This window comes from Bombina bombina, chromosome 2, assembly GCF_027579735.1.
Source record: "Bombina bombina isolate aBomBom1 chromosome 2, aBomBom1.pri, whole genome shotgun sequence".
Classification (NCBI taxonomy): domain Eukaryota; kingdom Metazoa; phylum Chordata; class Amphibia; order Anura; family Bombinatoridae; genus Bombina; species Bombina bombina.
Window position 1 is genome coordinate 424,261,606 of NC_069500.1, and position 27,039 is coordinate 424,288,644.

General features: G+C 38.0%; 1 protein-coding gene across 1 annotated transcript in view; it reads left to right on the top strand.

Moving 5' to 3' along the window:
* Nucleotides 1-20,416, top strand: part of LOC128646979 (solute carrier family 2, facilitated glucose transporter member 11) — a 208,966-nt gene extending 188,550 nt beyond the window's left edge. Inside the window, exon 14 of the mRNA XM_053699790.1 lies at nt 18,686-20,416. Coding sequence (XP_053555765.1) covers nt 18,686-18,892 — 207 coding nt within the window. The 3' untranslated portion in view covers nt 18,893-20,416. The remainder of the gene's footprint in view (nt 1-18,685) is intronic.
* Nucleotides 20,417-27,039: the final 6,623 nt, after the last annotated feature.

Consider the following 27,039-nt stretch of genomic DNA (forward strand, 5'->3'; position numbering starts at 1 on the left):
GGCTCTCGGAAACCTAAATGGAATGGAAGCCTAATTAATGCCATTGCCAACACCTGTATTTGTCCTACTATTTCATGTCAAAATGATTGCTGTGAGAAAGCTATTAAACCAGGTTTGTTCAAGACATGCTTAAGCATTACATACACATGTGGTATGAGTTTAATTCTTTGGAAACTTGCTAATAAGACCAACTTTCAATCCCAGAATTTGACAGACAAAATCATACTTTTGCATCCACTATGCCACTCTCAAAGAGAAATCATCAAACCAACTGGATACTCAAGATGTGGTATTCAAGCTGTTATAAAGAAATTTGAAGAATCAGGAGAGGTGAAGGACAACCCCCCCCCCCCCCAAAAAAAAAAAAACCCCACCACAAGACTGGAAGGCCAAGAAAGAAAAAACAAACAAAAAAAAAACAAAACCACTTTCAAAATCTGATGAGAAGTTTCTCAGAGTTTCTTCTTTGAGAGACTGGAAGAAGTCCAGCAAGGACCTGGCAGCTTCATCGGGATGCCAAGTTGTCCCTTCTACAGTTCACAGAAGCTTGATCAAGAACGGTCCTTAGGGAAGGGTAGCAGCCAAGAAACCACTATTTTGGAAAGGGAACAGGGTGAAAAGGCTAAGATATGCTAAAGCTCAAAAAGATTGGAATGAAAATCAGTGGAAAAAGAGTATTATGGAGTGAGGAATCCAAGTTTGACAATATGTCAAAGAATTGGAGAGAGATGGAAGAATGAGTGCTTGCAGCCTTCAGTGAAACATGGTGGAGGGTCTGTCCTGGTTTGGGGCTGCATTTCTGCCGGTGGTGTTGGTGATATTGTCCAAATTGATGGGATCATGAATGCTGAAAAGTACAGGCAGGTTTTAATTCATTATGTCATTCCTATGGTTTTATTTTTCAGCATGATAACGATCCCAAGCACACTGCTAATGCAATGAAATCATATCTGGAGAGAAAAACAGACCTGGAATATTATAGAGGCAGTATGGGATCCCCTGGTCAGAGGGGAAAAAAACACCACAAAAACCCACAGACAACCTAAATCTAAATGAAGAACTTCAGAAAACTTCAGGACAGTCTCCCCAAAAGAGTTCATGATGTGCTTAGTGCCAAGCGAGATCACACTAAATACTGACTTTTACCTGAAGAAGCCATTTTGTTCTGAAAATTGTGTTTTTATATGTATATTTGTGTACATATTTCCCATATTTTCTGTTTGTATCTTAATAAAGACCGAAAAATAAATATGGATGGTCATTAAAACTTAATCTTTTGTATGTAATGGTCATAGAGAGTGAAGGTGTTGCTGTTTTTTTTCTCTAACACCCCACATCCCCTCACTTTAATCCCTTATAACTGCTTGCAGTTTGTTTGTTTTTAAATAAAGATATTCATATTTTTAGTTGCTCTACAGTCCTCTTTATTTTGGGGGCAATTGGGGCAACTTTTTTTCATTCTGACCTCTGGCGCCAAGTATAAATGTGAGCTTGCGGTAGAATTAACCAACCACTTGTAATGGCTGGTTATTTATTATTAACTGGTAAAGACACATTTCCCTTTTTACCAATAAACGTTAAGATAGAGCCTTACTTGTAATCTAGCCATAAATGTGCTGAGCTTGCAAGGAGATCAGACCTTATCATTCTATACATGCAAATGCTTCATTATCTTATCTCTGTCTGTATATCAGGGCCCAATACTATAGTGACTAATCTAAAATTAATTTATAATATAACACTAACAATAAAAGTGACACTAAATGAAAAATATTCATAAAGGTGAAGATGAAGAGAACTGCCTTAATTGTTCAAATAACAAAAATGACGTGCCAGCATTTCACAGCCAAATAGAATTTATTAAAAGCTTGAATAAAATGTATAAGCTTTGTCAGCTTTGACTTGTAATGTTTAAGAAAGTAAATCATTCACCATTTTTGAATGGTGAGGCTACCCTGATGAGAACCATCTCTACACACTTGTTAACAGGTGTGATAGAAGATTGGTGGTTCTGGATATTTGTGACCAAACCTTTTTTCAGTGATTTTATAGTGTGCTCTTGAGAAAGGTGCTGCAACTGCTGAAACACGTAGAGCTTTTAATAAATTCTACTCTGCTGTGATACTATGGCACATCATTGGTGTGATTTGAACAATACCAGCAAATCTCTTCATCTCGTGAGTATATTCCATTTAGTGTTATCCCGTTCCCTTTCTCTGAGGTATGTTGGGAGAGAGGTAGTTGGGATAGATTTGAGAGGTGGAGATTTTTCCATTGAGATGTTTCCCTGAAAGGAACAGCACCACCATTTTTAGAATAGAAAAAAAACAAAAAACTGTGGAAGAGTTACTATAAGATGCAGCTACCTTCAATGAGGGAAGTTGATTTTTAACCCCTTAACTGCTGAATTATCAAAGTGCGATCAGACATGATCCGTTGTTGCGAATCATGTCTGCCACACATTGATAAATCCTGACAACATACGTTGTCTGCATTTATCATTGCACAAGAAATGCTTGTGCAATGCCGCCCCCTGCAGATTCGAGGCCAATCGGCCGCTAGCAGGGGTGTCAATCAACCTGATTGTATCCTATCGGGCTGATTGCTGTTTGCCGCCTCAGAGGTGGCGGACGAGTTAAGGAGCAGCGGTCTTAAGATGCATTTGGGCCGATTGATGGCTTTGATAAATCGGCCCCTATATGTTGAGAGCTGTTTTGGAGTTTTTAGATGCTGCTCACATTTATGCCCTACTTTAGATCATTTTTCAGTGAAAATCCAACACCTATTATATTTTGTTTTTTTCTGGAGACCCGGAAGATTCAAACAATACCATTATTTTATGTATATATTATGACATGTAAGAACTTTACATCAAAATGTGTGTGGGGAAAAAATAATAATAATTATATATATATATTTTTTCATTAACATTTAAAAAAACAAGGTTATAAAAAAATTGTGTGTGTTTTTTTCTCTAAATGATATAGTTTAAAAAAAGAAATTATACTTATAGAAATAAGGGCCTCTGGGTATAGTTATACAACTTCTCATCTGCTCCCATGAACCTCTACGCAAATAAATGCACATTTATTCCTACTAGGTGATTACCTGGCTATAAAAAAACACACACTTTATTTTAAAGAAGGGCTCCTGGGCTTTTAAACAATGGGATTTAGATGGCCTATTTGAGGTGCCTAGTGACACTAATATATATATTTTTTATTTATTTAACAGGAACTATACATCTTATTAAATGCACCAAATAGAAAGATAGGGAACCAAGCACTCTTATACAATAATTAACAACAGTATTTTATTATCCTCTAAAATAGAGATGTTGGTTCACATCCAATATATTTAGGTACTCAGTGTTAAAATCACAGCAAGTAACACAAAATTGCTATTCACATCTCCACATTGTGTTAAACATATAGAGGAAATCCCGTGACTATGCACTTGTAACCCTGCATGAAGTTAGAATCATATGTATCAATATAGAAACATAGGCCTAGATTTAGAGTTGGGCGGTAGCCATCAAAACCAGCGTTAGAGGCTCCTAACGCTGGTTTTGGGCTACCGCCGGTATTTAGAGTCAGTCATTAAAGGGTCTAACGCTCACTTTCCAGCCGCGACTTTTCCATACCGCAGATCCCCTTACGTCAATTGCGTATCCTATCTTTTCAATGGGATCTTTCTAACGCCGGTATTTAGAGTCGTGTCTGAAGTGAGCGTTAGAAATCTGACGACAAAACTCCAGCCGCAGAAAAAAGTCAGTAGTTAAGAGCTTTCTGGGCTAACGCCGGTTTATAAAGCTCTTAACTACTGTGCTCTAAAGTACACTAACACCCATAAACTACCTATGTACCCCTAAACCGAGGTCCCCCACATCGCCGCCACTCGATTAAATTTTTTTAACCCCTAATCTGCCGACCGCCACCTACGTTATACTTATGTACCCCTAATCTGCTGCCCCTAACACCGCCGACCCCTATATTATATTTATTAACCCCTAACCTGCCCCCCACAACGTCGCCGCCAGCTACCTACAATAATTAACCCCTAATCTGCCGACCGCAAAGCGCCGCCACCTACGTTATCCTTATGTACCCCTAATCTGCTGCCCCTAACACCGCCGACCCCTATATTATATTTATTAACCCCTAATCTGCCCCCTCAACGTCGCCTCCACCTGCCTACACTTATTAACCCCTAATCTGCCGAGCGGACCGCACCGCTACTATAATAAAGTTATTAACCCCTAATCCGCCTCACTCCCGCCTCAATAACCCTATAATAAATAGTTTTAACCCCTAATCTGCCCTCCCTAACATCGCCGACACCTAACTTCAATTATTAACCCCTAATCTGCCGACCGATTCTCGCCGCTACTGTAATAAATGGATTAACCCCTAAAGCTAAGTCTAACCCTAACACCCCCCTAAATTAAATATAATTTAAATCTAACGAAATAAATTAACTCTTATTAAATAAATTATTCCTATTTAAAGCTAAATACTTACTTGTATAATAAACCCTAATATAGCTACAATATAAATTATAATTATATTATAGCTATTTTAGGATTTATATTTATTTTACAGGTAACTTTGTATTTATTTTAACCAGGTACAATAGCTATTAAATAGTTAAGAACTATTTAATAGCTAAAAATTACCTGTAAAATAAATCCTAACCTAAGTTACAATTAAACCTAACACTACACGATCAATAAATTAATTAAATAAAATACCTACAATTATCTACAATTAAACCTAACACTACACTATCAATAAATTAATTAAATACAATATCTACAAATAAATACAATGAAATAAACTAACTAAAGTACAAAAAATAAAAAAGAACTAAGTTACAAAAAATAAAAAAATATTTACAAACATTAGAAAAATATTACAACTTTTAAACTAATTACACCTACTCTTAGCCCCCTAATAAAATAACAAAGCCCCCCAAAATAAAAAAATGCCCTACCCTATTCTAAATTAAAAAAGTTCAAAGCTCTTTTACCTTACCAGCCCTGAAAAGGGCCCTTTGCGGGGCATGCCCCAAAGAATTCAGCTCTTTTGCCTGTAAAAAAAAACACATACAATACCCCCCCCCAACATTACAACCCACCACCCACATACCCCTAATCTAACCCAAACCCCCCTTAAATAAACCTAACACTAAGCCCCTGAAGATCTTCCTACCTTATCTTCACCATACCAGGTTCACCGATCCGTCCTCGGAAGTCTTGATCCAAGCCTCGGAAGTCTTGATCCAAGCCCAAGCGGGGGGCTGAAGAGTGACGTCCAGCCTCGGGCTGAAGTCTGGATCCAAGCGGCGGCTGAAGAACTCCATTTTTCGGGCTGAAGTCGGAAGTCCATCATCGGGATGAAGTCTTCTATCAAGCCGCATCTTCAATCTTCTTTCTTCTGGAGCGGAGAGGAGCCATCTTCTTTCCAACCGACGCGGATCCAACCTCTTCAACCGACGCCTACTCGCCGAATGACGGTTCCATCAAATGACGTCATCCAAGATGGCGTCCCTCGAATTCCGATTGGCTGATAGGATTCTATCAGCCAATCGGAATTAAGGTAGGAATATTTTGATTGGCTGATGGAATCGGCCAATCAGAATCAAGTTCAATCCGATTGGCTGATCCAATCAGCCAATCAGATTGAGCTCGCATTCTATTGGCTGTTCCGATCAGCGGCTTGATAGAAGACTTCATCCCGATGATGGACTTCCGACTTCAGCCCGATGATGGAGTTCTTCAGCCGCCGCTTGGATCCAGACTTCAGCCCGAGGATGGATGCCACTCTTCAGCCCCCCGCTTGGGCTTGGATCAACACTTCCGAGGCTTGGATCAAGACTTCCGAGGACGGATCGGTGAACCTGGTATGGTGAAGATAAGGTAGGAAGATCTTCAGGGGCTTAGTGTTAGGTTTATTTAAGGGGGGTTTGGGTTAGATTAGGGGTATGTGGGTGGTGGGTTGTAATGTTGGGGGGGGGGTATTGTATGTGTTTTTTTTACAGGCAAAAGAGCTGAATTCTTTGGGGCATGCCCCGCAAAGGGCCCTGTTCAGGGCTGGTAAGGTAAAAGAGCTTTGAACTTTTTTAATTTAGAATAGGGTAGGGCATTTTTTTATTTTGGGGGGCTTTGTTATTTTATTAGGGGGCTTAGAGTAGGTGTAATTAGTTTAAAATTGTTGTAATATTTTTCTAATGTTTGTAAAAAAAAAATTATTTTTTGTAACTTAGTTCTTTATTTTTTGTACTTTAGTTAGTTTATTTAATTGTAGTTATTTGTAGGTATTGTATTTAAATAAGTTATTGATAGTGTAGTGTTAGGTTTAATTGTAACTTAAGTTAGGATTTATTTTACAGGTAATTTTGTAATTATTTTAACTAGGTAACTATTAAATAGTTATTAACTATTTAATAGCTATTGTACCTGGTTAATATAATTACAAAGTTGCCTGTAAAATAAATATTAATCCTAAAATAGCTACAATATAATTATAATTTATATTGTAGCTATATTAGGGTTTATTTTACAGGTAAGTATTTAGCTTTAAATAGGAATAAGTTATTTAATAATAGTTAATTTATTTCGTTAGATAAAAATTATATTTAACTTAGGGGGGTGTTAGGGTTAGAATTAGCTTTAGGGGTTAATACATTTATTAGAATAGCGGTGAGCTCCAGTCGGCAGATTAGGGGTTAATAATTGAAGTTAGGTGTTGGCGATGTTAGGGAGGGCAGATTAGGGGTTAATACTATTTATTATAGGGTTATTGAGGCGGGAGTGAGGCGGATTAGGGGTTAATAACTTTATTATAATAGCGGAGCGGTCGGCAGATTAGGGGTTAATAAGTGTAGGCAGGTGGAGGCGACGTTGTGGGGGGCAGATTAAGGGTTAATTAATATAATATAGGGGTCGGCGGTGTTAGGGGCAGCAGATTAGGGGTACATAGGGATAATGTAAGTAGCGGCGGTTTACAGAGCGGCAGATTAGGGGTTAAAAAAAATATGCAGGTGTCAGCGATAGCGGGGGCGGCAGATTAGAGGTTAATAAGTGTAAGGTTAGGGGTGTGTAGACTCGGGGTACATGTTAGGTTGTTAGGTGCAGACGTAGGAAGTGTTTCCCCATAGGAAACAATGGGGCTGCGTTAGGAGCTGAACGCGGCTTTTTTGCAGGTGTTAGGTTTTTTTTCAGCTCAAACAGCCCCATTGTTTTCTATGGGGGAATCGTGCACAAGCACGTTTTTGAAGCTGGCCGCGTCCGTAAGCACCGCTGGTATCGAGAGTTGCAGTGGCGTTAAATTATGCTCTACGCTCCCTTTTTGGAGCCTAACGCACTGAAAACCCAGCCATTCTGTGAACTCTAAATACCAGCGGTATTTAAAAGGTGCGGCCAGAAAAAAGCACGCGTAGCTAACGCACCCCTTTGGCTGCAAAACTCTAAATCTAGGCGCAAGTGTGCAACTTGATACAATTTACACCTCACACTACATACCGCTCACACTACACCCCAGCTGCACACAGAACCCCTGCAAATACAAGGGCCATATCTGGGCAGGTGTTGAATAGGGATCTAAGTGTGGCGTAATCGTATCAGGTGTTAGCTGGGGTGTAGTGTGAGGTGTAAATTGTATCAAGTTGCACACTATGTTTCTATATTGATACATATGATTCTAACTTCATGCAGGGTTACAAGTGCAGTGTCACGTGATTTCCTCTATATGTTTAACACAATGTGGGGATGTGAATAGTAATTTTTGTGTTACTTGCTGTGATTTTTAACATTGAGTACCTAAATATATTGGATATAGTCTCACTCAGAAAGATTGGCTCTTAAACAATTACAGGAAAATCCCAACATAGTGGTCACCCAAGCGGACAAAGGTGGGGGGCATAGTAATACTAAACACTAGTGACTATATCAAGGAAGCTACCTCTCAATTGAATGACCCAAATACGTATACTAAACTCAGTTTTGACCCTACCCATTCTTATGGCAGGGAACTTTTGAATTTCTTGGACACAGCATTAGAGGAGGGCACTCACTTACAAGCTCTCAGGTAAGATTTAAAAGCAAAAATGGAAAGGTTAGTTACCGCATCTGGCCAAATGGGACAAGCCCAGGTACCACTTCAAGGTCCTTTCCAATACCTGGGATCCTAAAACAGCCACACAATGATAGCTCTCAAATCCATACAAACTGGGAACAAGGGAAGGGTGCAGAGGTTTATGTAATCACCCTAGACATATACAAAACACAGAAGGGGATTGCACTCATACCAGACTGGGTACACATCCCATGACCCTGCAACATGCTGAGCCCTGGGTGCTCATGGGCACTCACAGGAAACTGTGCTGTCCCCAGAGTCACAGGCAGTTAACCCCAGACAGGTTTGGGTGCAAGAACCATAGGGAAAATTACAAAAAAATTAATACAACACACAGAGCTTGCATTGTGTGGCTCTTTTAGGGTCCCAGGTATTGGAAAGGACCTTGACGTGGTACCTGGGCTTGTCCCATTTGGCCAGATGCGGTAACTAACCTTTCCATTTTTGCTTTTAAATCTTAGCTGAGAACTTGTGAGTGTTGGACTTTCTGTGTGTTGTATTAATTTGTTTTGTAATTTTCCATATGGTTCTTGCACCCAGACCTGTCTGGGGTTAACTGCCTGTGACTCTGGGGACAGCACAGCTTCCTGTGAGTGCCCGTGAGAGGGCTGAGCATGTTGCAGGGTCATGGGATGTGTACCCGGTCCGGTATGAGAGTGCAGTCCCCTTTCGTGTTTTGTGTATACATACACACACGGTTTCAAATTGGTATTAATTTTTTTTTAGAACGGGTTATTGTCCTGTAAAGTAGGCCTCTGGGTATATTTAAATTACTTTGATGTGCATGTAGGAGCTCCCATAAACCTTTACTCAAATAAATGCACATTTACTAACGCCAGGTGATCCCTATTGTCATAGTGATCACGTGGCGAATTTAAACTTATATACAGGTTTTATTTTATTGAGTGACTTATGTGCTTTATAACAAGGGGTCATGGAGGCTTCTGACTTTTTAAAGGACTATTGTAGGTGTCTACATGTTAAAATACTTCCCATTTTATTTTTTGTAAAAGAGTGCTTAAAAGAGCAAGTACTCATGGTACTAATTTGCTTAATATTCTTGTTAATATCCCTTCTGCAGGGACGGACTGAGACCAAAAATAGGCCCAGGCATTTTAAGGCAGAGCAGTCTACTCCCCTCCCCTTTTTGGTATTTACCCATACCTCAAAACTGACAAGTATAAAAAAGGTACTAGCTTCATTTACAAAAATATTAAAAGTTTGTAACACCCTACTGTCAATGTATTTTGACAATTGGTTGTAATTAAATAGTAAAGAAGTGAAATGTAATTAAAAAAAAAAAAAGTTCACATTTAAATAAATCCAAAAAGTGCTTATTGATCATTAACCTGTGCAGAATCAATCACTCAAAATAGCAGCCACCTGAGCACTTATCACACATAAGCTGCTCTATCAGAGAAAGAAAACACAAAAACATCCACAGGCAGTCAGCCCCCAAATGAAAAAAAACAAAAAAAAAGAACCCAGACATCCACAATCACATAAAAACAGGCACCATCAAGGGGAGTTTATTCTCTGCTCACAGAAACAGCAAGGTAGTGAGAGGCAGGGCAGGGCCGGTCCTGCATCATGCACAAATAATATACTGGCGACTGGGTGGGGCTAAGGCAACCAGGAAAATGCCATGTATGCCCGATAGCCAATCCGTGACTGCCCTTTTGTCTTAGTTTTTTTACCCCCCACACCTTTGTTAGTTTAGGTCTCCATATGAGCAGACCGCTACAGCATACTTCTAGTAAACCAATGTTTATAATACTTATTACATGCATTTAATTACTTAAACATTGATTATATATTGTAATCATTCTGAAAGTAAAAATAACAAATATGGAAAATCTCATGTAATCATAATGCCCCATTTATATATGATTTTTTAATTTAATAATGCCTAAAATACCTTTTAATTTAATTATGAAACAAACTATTGGGGTTAATATTGCTTGAGGAGCCAAACAAATAGCCAGGCAACGTAAAGAGTGAATCCAATTATGACACTTAGGGAAGTCTCCTTAATTGAGATGCGGGAATCCAGACGTGGACCAGTTGCTCAGTGTGCCTAGAGGTATATGGCTGCACCTCACTGACGAGGCCCACAATAGGCCGAAACGTACATCTGGGGTTTTGCGGTTTCTCTCGTTCAGAGTGGGATTGCCTTGTATTTTGGGGCTGGACTGTACTGTGAAGTCAGGATCAGACTGATATGCTTCAGGAAACTTCTTCTCTGTGAACTGCACATGTTGAGCAAAAAGAGGCTGCTTCTTGGGTGGTAACTAGCGATAGAACAAGCTATTATGCTACTGTTCGTTCCCAGGTTGAGCGCGTCTCACTTTATTTATTAACGTAAAGAGTGAATCCATATGCTACCTGCAAAGCGTTCCACTTTTTACATTTTTGTTTGGAGTAGAGGAGCTGATCATTATCTCAAACTTTGGGTTAAGTAAGGGCTTTTTTTTTTGGGGGGGGGGGCATTTCAAAGAATAGGATTATTTTATAGGATAGGTTTTGTAGTTAGTCTTTATTATTTAGGGGAGTGGCGGGATTATTGTATTGTAGATGGGGTGGTGTAATTTATTTTAATGTAAAATAGCCTGCATTCACTTTAGGGCAATTTCCAAGAAAGAGAAGGAGAGAAAGAGACCTTCTGGGAGGAATGGGAGACACTTTAAGATGCATTACCCTGTCCCCCCTGTTCCTTCCAGAAGGTAGCACCCCCGAACAAGCGGTATCCCCAGGTGCCTCATCAAAATGCCCACGGGACCCATGCATTATAAACAAGGAGACCATTAACTACCAGAGACGTACATGGTATGTCCCAGCTGTTAAGGGGTTAAAGGCTGACTTGATGCCCTGCATCTTGCTCGATCGGCACCCTTTTTAAGATGTGTTGGACCTGGGCTTAAATTCTATTCTGGTGCTCATTTCCAGGAGCTTGGCTAGGCCGGCAAGGTTTTGCACATCTCTGTGACATAATTTAAACATTAGAAAGAAAAAAAGGGGAAACCAATGGCACTACTAGTATAGATTGGAAAACAGCTCTAAGTCACTCTATATCTAGTGATCAGTAATTGTTACTAGATCACTATGTATTCAGTATCTGAGTAGATGGTGCTGTGTACTAGTTACAAACTTGGTGACTCATGACTTAAATTTATGCAGACAGGCCTTTAAGATATTAGTTATTGATAACCCTTTGAGAAAGCCGTGCTAGACAGCGAAACATGTTAGGGACTTAGGGAATTGGTGAGGAGTCAATGCAAACTCCTGTATTTTAGCAGCAGCTTTAACTGGTGACTCATGACTTAAATTTATGCAGACAGGCCTTTAAGATATTAGCTATATTACATAGCGATAACTTTATAGAGAATAATTTGTTCTAAATATCTCAACCACTGAACTAATAACTTAATACAGGGCTGACAGTGGACATCAGCTGTCGCTTGTAAGAAACACTTTCCGAGCGGTTAACCAGCTAAGATACTCCACGTGATTGAACCCTATAATTATGCATGATATGTACATAGTGGTTTCAAAATTTATCATGTATTAAGAGTATAATTCAGTGGAACTTAATAGCGTAAAGAATAATTGATCTATAACATTGCAGCAAATTAGACATTAACTGTATTCTATGTGGATGGTTGATTGTAGACTGGTACCAATATCAATTAACGGTGTGTGCATTTGATGAAATCCCAAGATAAATAAACCTTGCAAAATATAGGGCAACAATTTGTGCCGTGTGTGTGTGTGAGGTTAGGAATAAAGACCAACCAACTTTGTGTGAATTAATGGGAAACCACTATAGCCTGATGCCACACTTTAAAACTGTATATTAGATTCGGTATCAATGTTACTTAATGTGGGTGAGAGGTTACTTTAATATACTCACAAACACTGTGTGCGAATCTGAAGGATACAATTACGCTACACCCTAGTTAATCCGAAAATGATTGAAAACCTAATGCTATAAACTAGCACAGATTGCAAAAATGTGTGTATATTAAGCAAATAAATACAAACACTCTCATAAAAAGATCTATACGCAAATGCACTGGGAGAATAAATTGGGTTAAGCAATACAATAAGTGATAAATAAAATCTGAAATCTAATGTGAATTTATATAAGCATTATTGAAGATATGTAAAGAAAGTAAACTTGAATGGTGAAATAAACCAAGCCAAGTATACCATAAGTAACAATATTCTCATGACATTACACGAAAGAAATAAAGAATCACTTTTTTACAATTTATACTACTCAATTTTTACACTTAACCAAGTGCAAAAACATATTGCTAAAAATTGCAATTAATCAAACTAACAGTCAAAAACGGCAGATTTGATAATAAACCTGCTTGATAACACAAGATTACTTAGAGTTATTCTATATCAATATTAACTTTCAGCAACACCATTTTTACATCTAATCACTAGATGGCAACAACAAAATTGAAGAATACTGTAAAAACAGTGTGTTAACTTCTAGATATATTGTTGAGGAATATAAATCACATCAACTGTATATGGTATTATTAATTCCTCAGCATACTCAAGTATTGCTATCCAAATAAACGATTTATATTGATAAGCAGTAAACCAAACTGACTGAATCTGCTGTTTAGCAAAGGATACCTATATTATTCATTGATCTAACTAATAATATTAGAGTAAATCTATTCATTATAGACAATCAGAGAGGGCAATCACGAAAACCTATGTATTATAAAAATACAAATTGACTTTAAACAAACGAATATTTCAAGTATTGTCAATTGCCTACCAACAACCAACACAATTGCAATGTAACATTGAATACATGGTCATATACGTATATTTACCAATACAACCACCTATTACTTGAGAGATATTCATATAGCTATCTAATAGATCTTCCTGTGTACACAGATATGTAATTCTAATATAGATCACAACGGAAATATAGTTGTGTTCTACTCTGTATAATCTTTACATAAGCCTGACATTTAACCAATTAGACATTGAGTCACCTATTATTGTCTGTGTTTTTAAATTAAACTTCTTTTTCTGCATATTTTAAGCAGTGTTTGAATATTAAAAGTTAAGTTTTAAGGTAACTAATCTAACTATATTATCCTGAGATCTCTGAATTATCTAGGTAATTATCCAGTCTTCCGTAATAGTATAGTAAATTAAATCTATACAGCTCTAGAGTGCTAGAGGTGTACTCTTTCCAGTGGTTAATTCTGTAGCGACTATCCATTTGCTCATATCATTTAAACATTGTTCATCTGCGATCGGCCGGCAGTGTTTAGCACATCTCTGTGACATCATTTAGACATTGTTCATCGTTTAAGCACCATAGCTCCTATAGTTATAATGGGAAGGTTTACTATTTAGCATACTTTATTATAGTCAGGTAGTTTGCAGACAGTATGTGGGAGTTAGCTGGGCCATTACAGGGGAGTGTATGTTAGACATTGCATAAGTGTAGGCAGTATTAGGGACAATACAGGGGTGTGTAGGTTAGGCGTGACATACGTGCAGGTTGCGAGGAGGGTAGAGGCCATGTTTGTCTCACCAGCTATCAGCTTGCGAGACTTACATTGCCTGAGGTAGTTAGCGTAGGTGTAGTGCAACTTAGGTGCCACCGGCAATATTTGGAGTGTGCCTACACTAAACTATTTTTAGTTTCAGTGAGCACTCTGCCCCGTGTAGGCCCACTTCAATTAGGGCCCCCGGCTGCAGCAAAATGCCGACAAGCAGCGATGTCGGCGATGCGGGTGGCGACGTCATGCTCCCATTGACTTCTATGGAAGAGACATTGCCGCCACTACTCAGCCAAGCCCTTTTTATTTGAAAATAATCAACAGACTGCAAGGCAGAGGAGGCCAGAAATTAAATTTCTCATCGGTCTGTCAATGTTTTGAATTTCGGGGCCTTAGTCTGAGAGTGTGACTAAATTATATAAATGGTTGAGGTGCTCGATCCTTTCCTTATTTGTCTAACTGCACAGCGACTAGAAAGAGAGAAAACACAAGATCAGTGGGTGGCCAGATGGGGGAGCCAAAATGACAAAAGTAATTTACTCAAAATAAAATTATATTTTACATGTCAAAGAAAATGTTTACCTAACCATTAAAATATGCTCTAAAACTGTGTAAATTAAGTGCAAACATGTAAATCTTCCTCTTTATATTGTTCAATCTAAGCCAAAGTGCAAAGAACAGCTTTAATAAAGCCAACATCTTCATTGAGCTGTGAAAGTGCACTGCTTCTTTTAGAGGATACAATATACTTGATGTAAGATACCAAGTATAAAAATGCTGCCACATAACTAAAACAAATTGCTACTATTAGGTAAAAATTCCCCCTTGCCCTGTATAGCATAATTTAAAAGCGACAGTCTAGTCAAAATTAAACTTTAATGATTTATTTAGGCATATCATTTTAACAAAAACTTTCCAATTCGCTCTTATCAAATTTGCTTTGTTCTCTTGGTATTCTTAGTTGACAGCTAAATATAGGTAGGCTCATGTGCTAATTTTTAAACACTTGAAGGCTGTCCCTTATCCCTGCATTTGACAGCTAGAGGGCATTAGTTCATGTGTTATACAGATTACATTGTACTCACACCCATGGAATTACTTATGAAAGTGCACCGATTGACTAAAATGCAAGTCCATCAAAAGAACTGAAATAAGGTGGAGTCTGCAGAGGCTTAGATACAAGGTAACAATTCCAAGCCGAGTGACAACAAAAAATGGTTTATTCAGGTATCATGCACAGTAACAAGTAGCAGCGATGTTTCGGGATACACTCCCTTAATCATGCATGTGTATCCCTAAACGTCGCTGCTACTTGTTACTGTGCACGATACCTGAATAAACCATTTTTTGCTGTCACTCGGCTTGGAATTGTTGATATTATTTTTGGAGACAGGAGTGAGTCTCCTGAGTGGCGTGCAACTGTCCGTTGAGTGCTGGACTGAATTGTTTGTGTTTAGATACAAGGTAATCAGAGATAAAATTGATAATAAAGGGATTATCTATCTTTTTAAACAATAAAAATGCTGTCCCTTTTGATATATAATTACACAGCCTTACTGTGTGCAGATCACTGAAAATCTAGCTGTGTTTTTGACAATCGGAGCCAGAGATTGGATAAGGAAGGCCTGCAGCGGCAGCGACTTTGCAAGCAGCGCAGCCCCCTCGGCTTGCCAAGGTGTCTAGCCCTAACTGAAAATAATAACAACTAGGTCGCTGTGTCCAGCTCACACCTTTTTTCCCCGACATTACGAACAGAAGTATAGTCGACAAGGGGAAGATCTGTACACTTAAATATACTCCACGCTTCATTATGGCTATTGAGGGCAAAATGGAAACACAAGATCACTTTACTTTGTCACTAGAGAGACTGGAGAGAATTGCGGAGAAACTTATTGCAAAAGCACCGTATGATTTCCTAATCAGCAGGATATACAGTCCCAATGCATCCTTCATTTGCTGTGATGGAGCCATCGTTCCTGATGCGCAGAATGGCGCCAGCACTGCAGCGTCGAGAGCAATGAGCGCAGACTACCAAAAGATCACAGCAAACACGCAGAATAATTTACCCTGCAATGGTAAACCTGATTGCACCATGATGCATGCACCTGCTTCGGATGACAAGCTAGATGATATAATGGAGATGGCTCTCACACAATCCAGCAACAGGAGAGGCTCTCGGGCAGACGCCACAATTCAAACAAGGATGCAAGTTAAAATAAATAGGCATCAAATGGCGGTCCAGATTTCAGCGCTAGCTGTGCCTGCGGGGAAGCTTGGAGGAGGCCCCCGGAAGGCTGCGATTACTGATCTGAATCGTAATATCAAGAAGGACGCGCTTAATGAGAATGGCGCCCGAGGCAACAACGGATATATTGCTCAGAAGCCCACAAACAGTACATATAACAAAAACGGATTCACAGGTATGAAAACTGACTTATCATATGTGGCACAATCAGACTTCAGAAACAAAAATCTTTTAGCCATTATAAAGAATATTGCCTTGCAGCAGGTAAAACCTGGAGACTGATCATGAGAACATTCGGCTATTGCCATATGAAACATGCCAGTTTCTCCTAGACATACTGTATATGTTTGCCTTTAGTAAGGTTTAGTGGTTATATTAAGTTCTCCGTTTAAATTTTGTTTATTTTTGACTATAAAATTGCTATCAACAGCTATTTAAGCTTCTTAGGTGTCCAGCAAATACGGTAGGGGTATTTGATACTTTATGCTTGTGAGTGTTAATTTATCTAAATATGTATAAAATCACTGTGCAGATGAAGATTGACAATCTCAACTGTTTTATAAAAGTATTGATCGCAATATTAAAATTTACTGTTAACTTCATATTCTCTGAATGATGCACACCAGTTAGACTCGATGGAGTGTCACATATTTTACTTCACCCACGTGGCCAGCGGCCGGGGCCCAGGAAGAGTGGAATGATTTATGTTTTTAGCGTGATGATCTAGACTTTATACTAATCTACAGGTTGAACAGCAGCATCTTATATTTGTAGGTAATATAGATTGCTGATCAATAAAAGGCAATTTAGCGATAGATGAAGTGATAAACTTTCAAACATATCCAGCAACATGAGTGTGTCGTTACCGTAATCTACCAAGCATAAAATGACACCTACAAGTGACCTAGTTTCAGTATCTGTTTTAACGTTTTCTAAAGCAGGTTCGGTTTTGGCTTTTTTTCCCCCATTTTCTCCCTGCTCCCTACCTACAAACTTTAACCCTTTCACCACATACGCCAAAATTGGTTAAATAATGACTCATAAGAGGTCTAATAATAAAAAATTGGGCCTTACAAGACATACACTGGATGTGAAGAGAGTAATATAATGTGCTAAAGTTGTTATATACGATGTATGTTATAGGTTTTGTACAAACAATATATTGAAGCAATACGTTGTAAAACTATAATGTACCACTCTCACTGTATATTCAGTTTATGATGTGTATGTTCATTTCATATCAATAAAGCTCCTTTGAAAATTAAAAAATGTCCCTTTAAATAAATGTTCGGCAAAATATGAGAAGAAGAAAGAAAACATTCTACATTCTAAACTCCCATAAATGACAAAGTGCGGGTGGGATGAGGTGAACAACTAATGAAGTACAGTTCCTACTCCTAGTGCTAAGAGCTCTACTGCACTTCCAGTGACAGAGCAAGCTAAGCTACTAAACATTCACATGCTCTGCAGCACCGCTGTAGTCTGCCTATAGTTCCTGGCCTGCTCCCTGTAATTGTGCATACACTCAGCAGAAATAAAAAAAAATCCCCATAAAAAAAAAAAAAAAAGGAAGGAAGGGGAGGAGATAGTTCCGATTTTGCTGTGCACACTTTTAAAAGTCTTGTGCACTATTTTTTAAAAAAATGGTATTCATTGGAAACACATTAAGGTGAGAAAATATTACAGTACACTGTCCCTTTAAATGGACAGTAAAATCAAAGTTAAACATTTATGATTCAAATAGAAGTTTAAACAACTTTCCAATGTACTTGTCATATCAAATTAGCTTTGTTCCTTTGGTATGCTTTATTGATGTAAACCTACATAGGCTTATAGGAGTTCCAGTGGGTGTTTTCTATAGCAGCATTGTTTGTAACAGTTGGTTTTTGTAACAAATACTGTTGCCATAGATATGTATGTGCGCATATGTATGTATGTGCGTGCGTGCATATGTCATCTGGTAATGACTCAATTTGCATCACCAGCTGCAGTATTTAAAATGCTGGTGCATGTGAATATCTAGATATGCTTCACATGCGTGTGCAGAGAAAATCACTAAGCAGCTAAAACGTTACCATTTCACATGACATTATGCTACAAGATGAGTGCTGGTGCATTGCAAATCTTGGTTTTGTGATGAGGGATAACAGTAGTTCCCTTTTTCCGCCATCGATTTCAGTATGTTTATGTGAGTGGGTGTTGAATGCATTTATATTTTTACACTTACATGGGGTATACAGCTCATGTTCAGCCTAGAGTTCTTACTGAACATCCGCTAAAAAAAGTGGTTTACTATGGGCCTAAATGTGTGGTGGGATTGTGAATTTATTGCCATATCACAGTGCCTATTGAGCACTCAATAGATCCAATGAATGTTTGTGTTTCTTTGCCGTCTAGCTTCAAGTAGTACAACAAATCCATAACTTTATATATTAATCATAAAAACATTAAAGGGACATGATTGCTGTTATTGCCATGACATACTAACACACAGCAGCTGCTGCAATTAATAAAATGACTGACTAAGCCAGGTAATTAATAACATAAACATGTGGTAACATTTCAGAAGTATGATTAAGAGATTGTTATATGTTTTACTCCTAATCCCAGTGAGTTAAATAAAACTAAATAATGTACTTATCCTTATTACTGTTTATCTTGGTGTCTCGTATCCATCTTCTCCATTATCTTCCATGTTGTTTTATTTCATTCTTTCTACATGGTATAACCACTCATTCTCTGTCATTCTTTCTTTCCAGGCTGGCTTAGGTCACTTCTGCGTCCTCATCTTCCTCGTCTGCATTGTAGCTTCTGGAATATTCCTGCTCATCTTCCTCCCAGAGACAAAGGGAAAATCAATAGCACAAATCACAGAAGAATTCAACAAGTTAAATTATAGAGGGAAACTTGTCCAGGAATCAGAGGAGGTTCCAACCAAAGAAAGCCTGGAAGATACAAGTTTTTAAAGCACTTTGGGGGGGGGGGGGATTCACTAAACTCTCTATCCAAGTTCATCAGATCAGATGTAAGAATATGCAGTTGATTTATTAAAGATCGGACAGCTGTAGGTTTTTAGTAGGTGGCATTCCATATCTTCCCAGCTAGAGGGAGCTGTGGGAGCAATTTCTCTTGCAAAAGAAAGGAGAAATGTGCTTTATAATTTGTGACTTTTTTTTCATTTAAAATATGATGTTCAAATATGAATAAACACAACAGTGTTTGGAGAATAATGTTTCAGAGTGAAAATAGTAACAATGCAGCTGAGTGTGCTAAACATATCTACATCTTTATGTAAAACTGGCTACACAGACCAATTTATTTTTACATTGTAGTTGCTGAATAAATGTAGCCATTTTCTAGCATGTAGAGCTTTCAAATTAGGCTAATTAGAAAGCCATACAAATAAACTGGCCTCACAGGTTTGCTGAGTTATAATCTTGTGCTACAATTATTCAGACACTATTACTATAGTTATTTATTAGGATTGTTGGCTTGGTTCTTATACCTTTCCCCCAGTCAGCCCACATGAAAACAAGGATTATGGGTTAATAATGAACACCAGACTAACTGGTATTGATACTGTACCAAGTTACTTACTAGGGTCTATAAACCTTTTGGATTCTCATTCTCCTTGGTCCCTTGCTAAATGAGTAAGGCCTCATGTGCACACATTTCAATACATCAGAATTCCTGTGCAAAAAGATCAGAACACAAACCTGACAATGTTTTGTGTTTTTTCTAAGTCATTCTAATCCATCTGTTTGAATATAAATCTCATAACTAAAAAAGTGATTTGAGCAATGTTTTTAACTTTTTTTTTATTAAAGGGACAGTCTACTCCAGAATTTCTATTGTTTAAAAAGATAAATCATCTCTTTATTAGCCATTCCCTCTGTATTTAACTAATATCTCAGCCTGTGCAGCTTGCCCCCTTATCTCGTTTTTTTGGACAGGCTTGTATTTTTGTCAATCAGTGCTGACTCATAAATAACTCCACAGAAAAGAGCACAGTTATCTATTTGACACACATGAACTATCACTGTTTAGCTGTGAATAACTGTCAAAATGCATTGAGATAAGAGGTGGCCTTCAAGGGCTTAGCAATTAGCATATGAGCCTACTTAGGTTTAACTTTCAACAAATAATACCAAGAGAACAAAGCAAATTTGATGAGAAAAGTAAATCGGAAAGTTGTTTAAAATTGCATGCCCTATCTGAATCATGAAAGTTTATTTTTGACTAGACTGTCCCTTCAAATGAAAGATTTTATTTATTAATGTTAACTAAGCATACACAAAAAAATGTGAACCAACAAGATGTGTAATTTGAAACAGGCCAATAGGTTTCCTTGTTTATTTGTTATATGCAGTTTTACTGTGAGATAAATGCATTTGAAAAGCTTATGATAAATATAAATGTGTTTTTAAAATAAAATGGAAAGGTTTTGAATATGAAACACCAGCATAATCCAGTGGAGTTTCTAATTCTTTAGTGGGCAATCCAACATTCAAAAGAGCGGAAATACAAAATATAAACATTAAAATTGAATTAAAAAATGTAACAGTAAAAATAATTTAAAAAAATGTTTGTTCATTTACCGTATTTATTTTTTAACCCCTTAATGACCACAATGTACCCTGTATGTCACTGGTCGTTAAGAGTTTTTTCAGGACATAATAGCACAAGTCTAGCAAGAACATGCTATTAATTCCCTCCCTCCAGCAGGCTTTGTGGAATAGAGCAGTCTCAACGCTGGTGGCAAGACCGCACTATAAAACAATTAAGTCCCAAAAAAAGGCCAGCGACATACAGGGAACGTCGCTGGTCCTTAAGGGGTTAAACTAAAGGTATGGGACTCTTCTACTGTCCCTCCACTTCCGCACCCACAAAACTGTTCATTTATCCAAAGTTGTAAGTGGAGTTGATCAGTTTTAATCAGCTGCATGATTAATACATACAGAAGATGTGTGTGTCTTTGTATGTGTGTGTGTATATATGTCTGTATGTGTGTGTGTATGTGTTTGTATGTGTGTGTATATATATGTGTGTGTACATGTGAGTGTATATGTATACGTGAATGTGTATATGTGTGTGTATGGGTATATGTGTGTGTATACATGTATGTGTATATATGTGTTTATATATATGTGTGTGTGTATGTATGTGTGTATATACATGTATGTGTATATGTGTGTATATGTGTATGTGCATGTGTGTTTATATGTATGTGTATATGTGTGTGTGTATATACGTGTATGAGTGTACGTGTAAGTGTGTTTATATGTGTGTGTATATATGTTTGTCTATGTATGTGTGTGTATGAGCATAGGAGTGTGTGGATCAGATGTAATTTTGTTTGTAGGCTGGGATCTGGTGATGAGGGAGGAAAGTGTGGGTGAATAGAGGGATTCAAGAATAAGATATAAGTTTTGCATTAGGGAGGATAGGAATGATATAGTAATTCTAGTTATAAAGATAAGGAAGGCAGGTACATGGGTTAGATTGAGTTAGTAATAATAGCTTGTAAAATAGAAAAAAGGAAATTTATTCTTACCTGATAAATTTGTTTCTTTTACAATACGATGAGTACACGGATTTCATCCTTACTTGTGGAAAGTTCTTCAAGCAGAGGTGACTGAAGTTTAACAAAATTAAAGACCTGTCTCAGAAAAAACAGGGTGGTCCGTGGACTCATCATATCGTAAAAGAAACAAATTTATCAGGTAAGAATAAATTTCCTTTTCTTTTACAAGATACGATGAGTCCACAGATTTCATCCTTACTTGTGGGATACAATACCAAAGCTATAGTACACGGATGAAATGGGAGGGACAAGACAGGAAACCTAAACGGAAGGCACCACTGCTTGAAGAACTTTCCACAAGTAAGGATGAAATCCGTGGACTCATCGTATCTTGTAAAAGAAACACCCACTATAAAATTACATTATTATAAAAATTGATATATATACATTTTAACAAATGTGTGATGATGAGATTGTTATTTAGTGAATACAATAGACACTTAAGTAATATATACTCATTATTTTATTACTGACACAAATTTCTGAACTCCATGTTACTGTCTGGGACATATTGTTGAGATGCGGTTAGTAAATTTGATAACTGGTTGCAGAAATGCATTTATTAATTGGAGTCTCCATATTCCACAAGGATGCTTTGTACAGTGGGGGAAAAAAGTATTTAGTCAGCCACCAATTGTGCAAGTTCTCCCACTTAAGAAGATGAGAGAGGCCTGTAATTTTCATCATAGGTTTACCTCAACTATGAGAGACAAAATGTGGAAACAAATTCATACAATCACATTGTCTGATTTGGAAAGAATTTATTTGCAAATTATGGTGGAAAATAAGTATTTGGTCAATATCAAAAGTTCATCTCATTACTTTGTTATATATCCTTTGTTGGCAATGACAGAGGTCAAACGTTTTCTGTAAGTCTTCACAAGGTTGTCACACACTGTTGCTGGTATGTTGGCCCATTCCTGCATGCAGATCTCCTCTAGAGCAGTGATGTTTTGGGGCTGTCGCTGGGCAACACGGACTTTCAACTCCCTCCAAAGGTTTTCTATGGGGTTTAGATCTGGAGACTTGCTAGGTCACTCCAGGACCTTGAAATGCTTCTTACGAAGCTACTCCTTCGTTGCCCTGACGGTGTGTTTGGGATCATTGTCATGCTGAAAGACCCAGCCACATTTCATCTTCCATGCCCTTGCTGATGGAAGGAGGTTTGCACTCAAAATCTCACGATACATGGCCCCATTCATTCTTTCATGTACACGGATCAGTCGTCCTGTTCCCTTTGCAGAGAAACAGCCCCAAAGCATGATGTTGCCACCCCCATGCTTCACAGTAGGTATGGTGTTCTCTCTCCTCCAAACACGACAAGTTATGTTTCTACCAAACAGTTCTACTTTGGTTTCATCTGACCATATGACATTCTCCAAATCCGCTTCTGGATCATCCAAATGCTCTCTAGCATACTTCAGACGGGCCCGGACATGTACTGGCTTAAGCAGGGGGACACATCTGGCACTGCAGGATCTGAGTCTCTGGCAGCGTAGTGTGTTACTGATGGTAGCCTTTGTTACGTTTGTCCAGCTCTCTGCAGGTCATTCACTAGGTCCCCCCATGTGGTTCTGGGATGTTTGCTCACCGTTCTTGTGATCATTTTGACCCCACGGGTGAGATCTTGCGTGGAGCCCCAGATCAAGGGAGATTATCAGTGGTCTTGTATGTCTTCCATTTTCTAATTATTGCTCCCACAGTTGATTTCTTCACACTAAGCTGCTTGCCTATTGCAGATTCAGTCTTCCCAGCCTGGTGCAGGTCTACAATTTTGTTTCTGGTGTTCTTCGACAGCACTTTGGTCTTCACCATAGTGGAGTTTGGAGTGTGACTGTTTGAGGTTGTGGACAGGTGTCTTTTATACTGATAACAAGTTCAAACAGGTGCCATTAATACAGGTAATGAGTGGAGGACAGAGGAGCCTCTTAAAGAAGAAGATACAGGTCTGTGAGAGACAGAAATCTTGCTTGTTTGTAGGTGACCAAATACTTATTTTCCACCATAATTTGCAAATAAATTCTTTCCAAATCAGACAATGTGATTGTCTGAATTTGTTTCCACATTTTGTCTCTCATAGTTGAGGTATACCTATGATGAAAATTACAGGCCTCTCTCATCTTCTTAAGTGGGAGAACTTGCACAATTGGTGGCTGACTAAATACTTTTTTTCCCTACTGTACATATGGATATAAAATTATACATAAGACACAAAACAAATGTTTTATATTTGTTAGTCACTGATTTGGACAAAAGCTACTGGACACTCTCTTATATTATATTACATTATTATCGGCCAACTTTATTGTATTTCTTTGCTTTATTATACCATTCATTTTCTTTACATAAAACCCCTCAACCCAGCTCTATTTCCTGTAATGTAGTATTACAGACATGTGTAAGCTACCTATATCGATATTTCTTCAACAAAGATTATTATTAAGACATGAGAATGAAGCACATTTGATAATAGAAGTAAAATGGGAATGTTTTTAAATGTTTTGCTCTATCTGGATCTTGAAAGAAACAGAGCTGGGCTTTAACGCCGTTAGGATGGCATGGAACGTCCTAACCAATCTGGTGCCCTGCAGCCTCCTTCACTTTCAGACTGAGGGGAGTGCCTAGTATCGTAGTCAGTCCCCAGCGATCCGATCCCACCCTTGAAATCATGTGATCACATCAACTATAGTGTGATTTCATTTTTAAATCAAGTGTTTACATCAGAACTTCATTCCAAAGTTAAACACTTGGCCCCGAAATGAAGGGGTAAAAAAATGTAAAATATTTCAGTCATGCCTAAAACATAAACGAGGCTAAGAGTTACAGAAGATCTAACTGTATATGTATAAATAATTACCTAATAAGTAAGGCTTTACACTCCGACAGCTCTGAAATTGCTCACTAATCAATGTTGTCTTTTTGTCTGATTCATGATGATTTGTCAGATCTAAAATCTGAGTCATTCTGATAAAAAAATAAAGTAATATCACATTCATTAGAAACTGATTTATTTTCATGGGTTACTTGTGGGCAGATGGGCAGCTGCACGTCTTTAGAGTGTTGCATCTCCACACGTGCAGTGTTTTGGTTCACTGATTCCCAATAACGTCCTGCGTTGTGGTTGTTAATATTTTCTAATGGGACCATCCTTTCCAGCCTTCCCTAGTTCAAAATCAGCACTTACATGCACTGTTTTATGCCTCTCTGTAATACACAGCCTGTGGGGAGATAACCTTGCAAACACTATTCATATTCTCACTGGGTCTTTAGTAACTGAAGCCTGTCCTCTGCTAACTGTTTGAGACTTCTGAAGAAGATTCATAAGCTACAATCACAATGGGGAGCATCTGCACTGATTTGGTAAGACTCTGTTATCTATAGGGTAAGGCCATATAGATAACAGTATAAATATTATTACATGCACAGGTAAAGGGACATGGAATTTTTTCTTTCATGATTCAGATAGAGCATACAATTTTAAACCACTTGCCAATTGACCTCTTTTATTTAATTTGCTTTATTCTTTTGGTATCCTTTGTTGAAAAGCATACCTTAAGTAGGCTCAGAGGCTAGCTGGGGATTGGTGGCTGCACATATATGCTTCTTGTGATTGGCTTACGTTCAGCTAGCTCCCAGTAGTGCATTGTTGTTCCTTCAAGAAAGGATAGCAAGAGAATGAAACAAAATTGAAAATAAAAGTAAATTGGAAAGTGGTTTACAAATGTATGATCTATCTAAATCATGAAATAAAAAAAATGATTTTATGTCCATTTAACCCTGTTTTATGCTTCTATTAATGCAACTATTTTTAAAAAATGTTTGTGTCATAACTGATGAACCTTTACATACGGTCAGTTAGTAAGTAAATGTTTTGGAAAATTTAAAGGGACATGTAAACCAGTTTTTTCTTTCATGATTCAGACAGAGCATACAAATTTTAACTTGCTTCAATAATTCATGTGCTTTATTCTTTTCTAACACCTGAGACCTCATATCTTTTGACAATAGAAGTACATTAGAAAACAATTTAAAATTAGATGCTGTCTAAATCACGCAAGAAAATTTTTGGGTTTCATATCCCTTTAATGTGTTTCCAATGAAAGCAACATAGTATAAAACATGAGAAATTGCTTCACTAGGTTCATTTTGTATATGAAATATTTTGACACCACAGCCCATCAAAATGGGTTGAGCTTGCAGATCTCTTCATGTTATCACTTTCTCTACACACAAATGCTTATCTCTCTTTGTATACCAAATCCCAATTGGAAATTAACATTCTAAAACGTATCTTGACTACCTTACTGTCTCACAAACCTCCAACTAGGAGTGTAATTTCTTATGCTGGCTATATTTACACAGCTTTTTTAATAACCTATACAATTTCAGTATATGTAGTAATATAACAGGCAAAATTAGCTAATTATATTGCTGATATAAAAGTAAAAGAGTTATTTGTAAACAATATAATACACTCCAGCAGGTAAAATGGATAAATGGGAACAAATTAAAGGGGAGAAAATTTTATGGTAAACTATCCCTTTAAGGTATTTGTTGAGAGAGCACAGACACTTTTTTACCTGCAATTCATCCTAGCCAATCAATACCCTTGCATTTCATTTTATTTCCTATAAACGCTTATTAAAGGATTTATCTACAAATATCCCTATAGACTTTAATTGTGAATTTTGTAGAAAAAAATCATTAGATAAACCTTTCTAAAGGGTTGTAATGAGCTGTGAAATGTCTGCACAGTGAAACTACCATTTGCATAATTTAGTTTGCCTGATTTTCCTGTAACTTAAATATAAAAGGTTTCATTTTTCCATTGCCACTGCTAGAGAAGCAGGAATTCAGAACCCTGACCCTTCTACACGCTGCATAGTGACTACAGGATGTGTGCAATGGTTCATCAGTCACTAACGCCTAGATTTAGAGTTTTGCGGCCAAAGGGGTGCGTTAGCTACGTGTGCTTTTTTCTGGCCGCACCTTTTAAATACCGCTGGTATTTAGAGTTCACAGAATGGCTGGGTTTTCAGTGCGTTAGGCTCCAAAAAGGGAGCGTAGAGCATAATTTAATGCCACTGCAACTCTCGATACCAGCGGTGCTTACGGACGCGGCCAGCTTAAAAAACGTGCTCGTGCACGATTCCCCCATAGAAAACAATGGGACTGTTTGAGCAGAAAAAAAACCTAACACCTGCAAAAAAGCAGCGTTCAGCTCCTAACGCGGCCCCATTGTTTCCTATGGGGAAACACTTCCTAAGTCTGCACCTAACACCCTAACATGTACCCCGAGTCTAAACACCCCTAACCTTACACTTATTAACCCCTAATATGCCGCCCCTGCTATCGCTGACCCCTGCATTTTATTATTAACCCCTAATCTGCCGCTCCGTACACCGCCGCAACTTACATTATAGCTATGTACCCCTAATCTGCTGCCCCTAACACCGCCGACCCCTATATTATATTTATTAACCCCTAATCTGCCCCCCACAACGTCGCCGCCAGCTACCTACAACAATT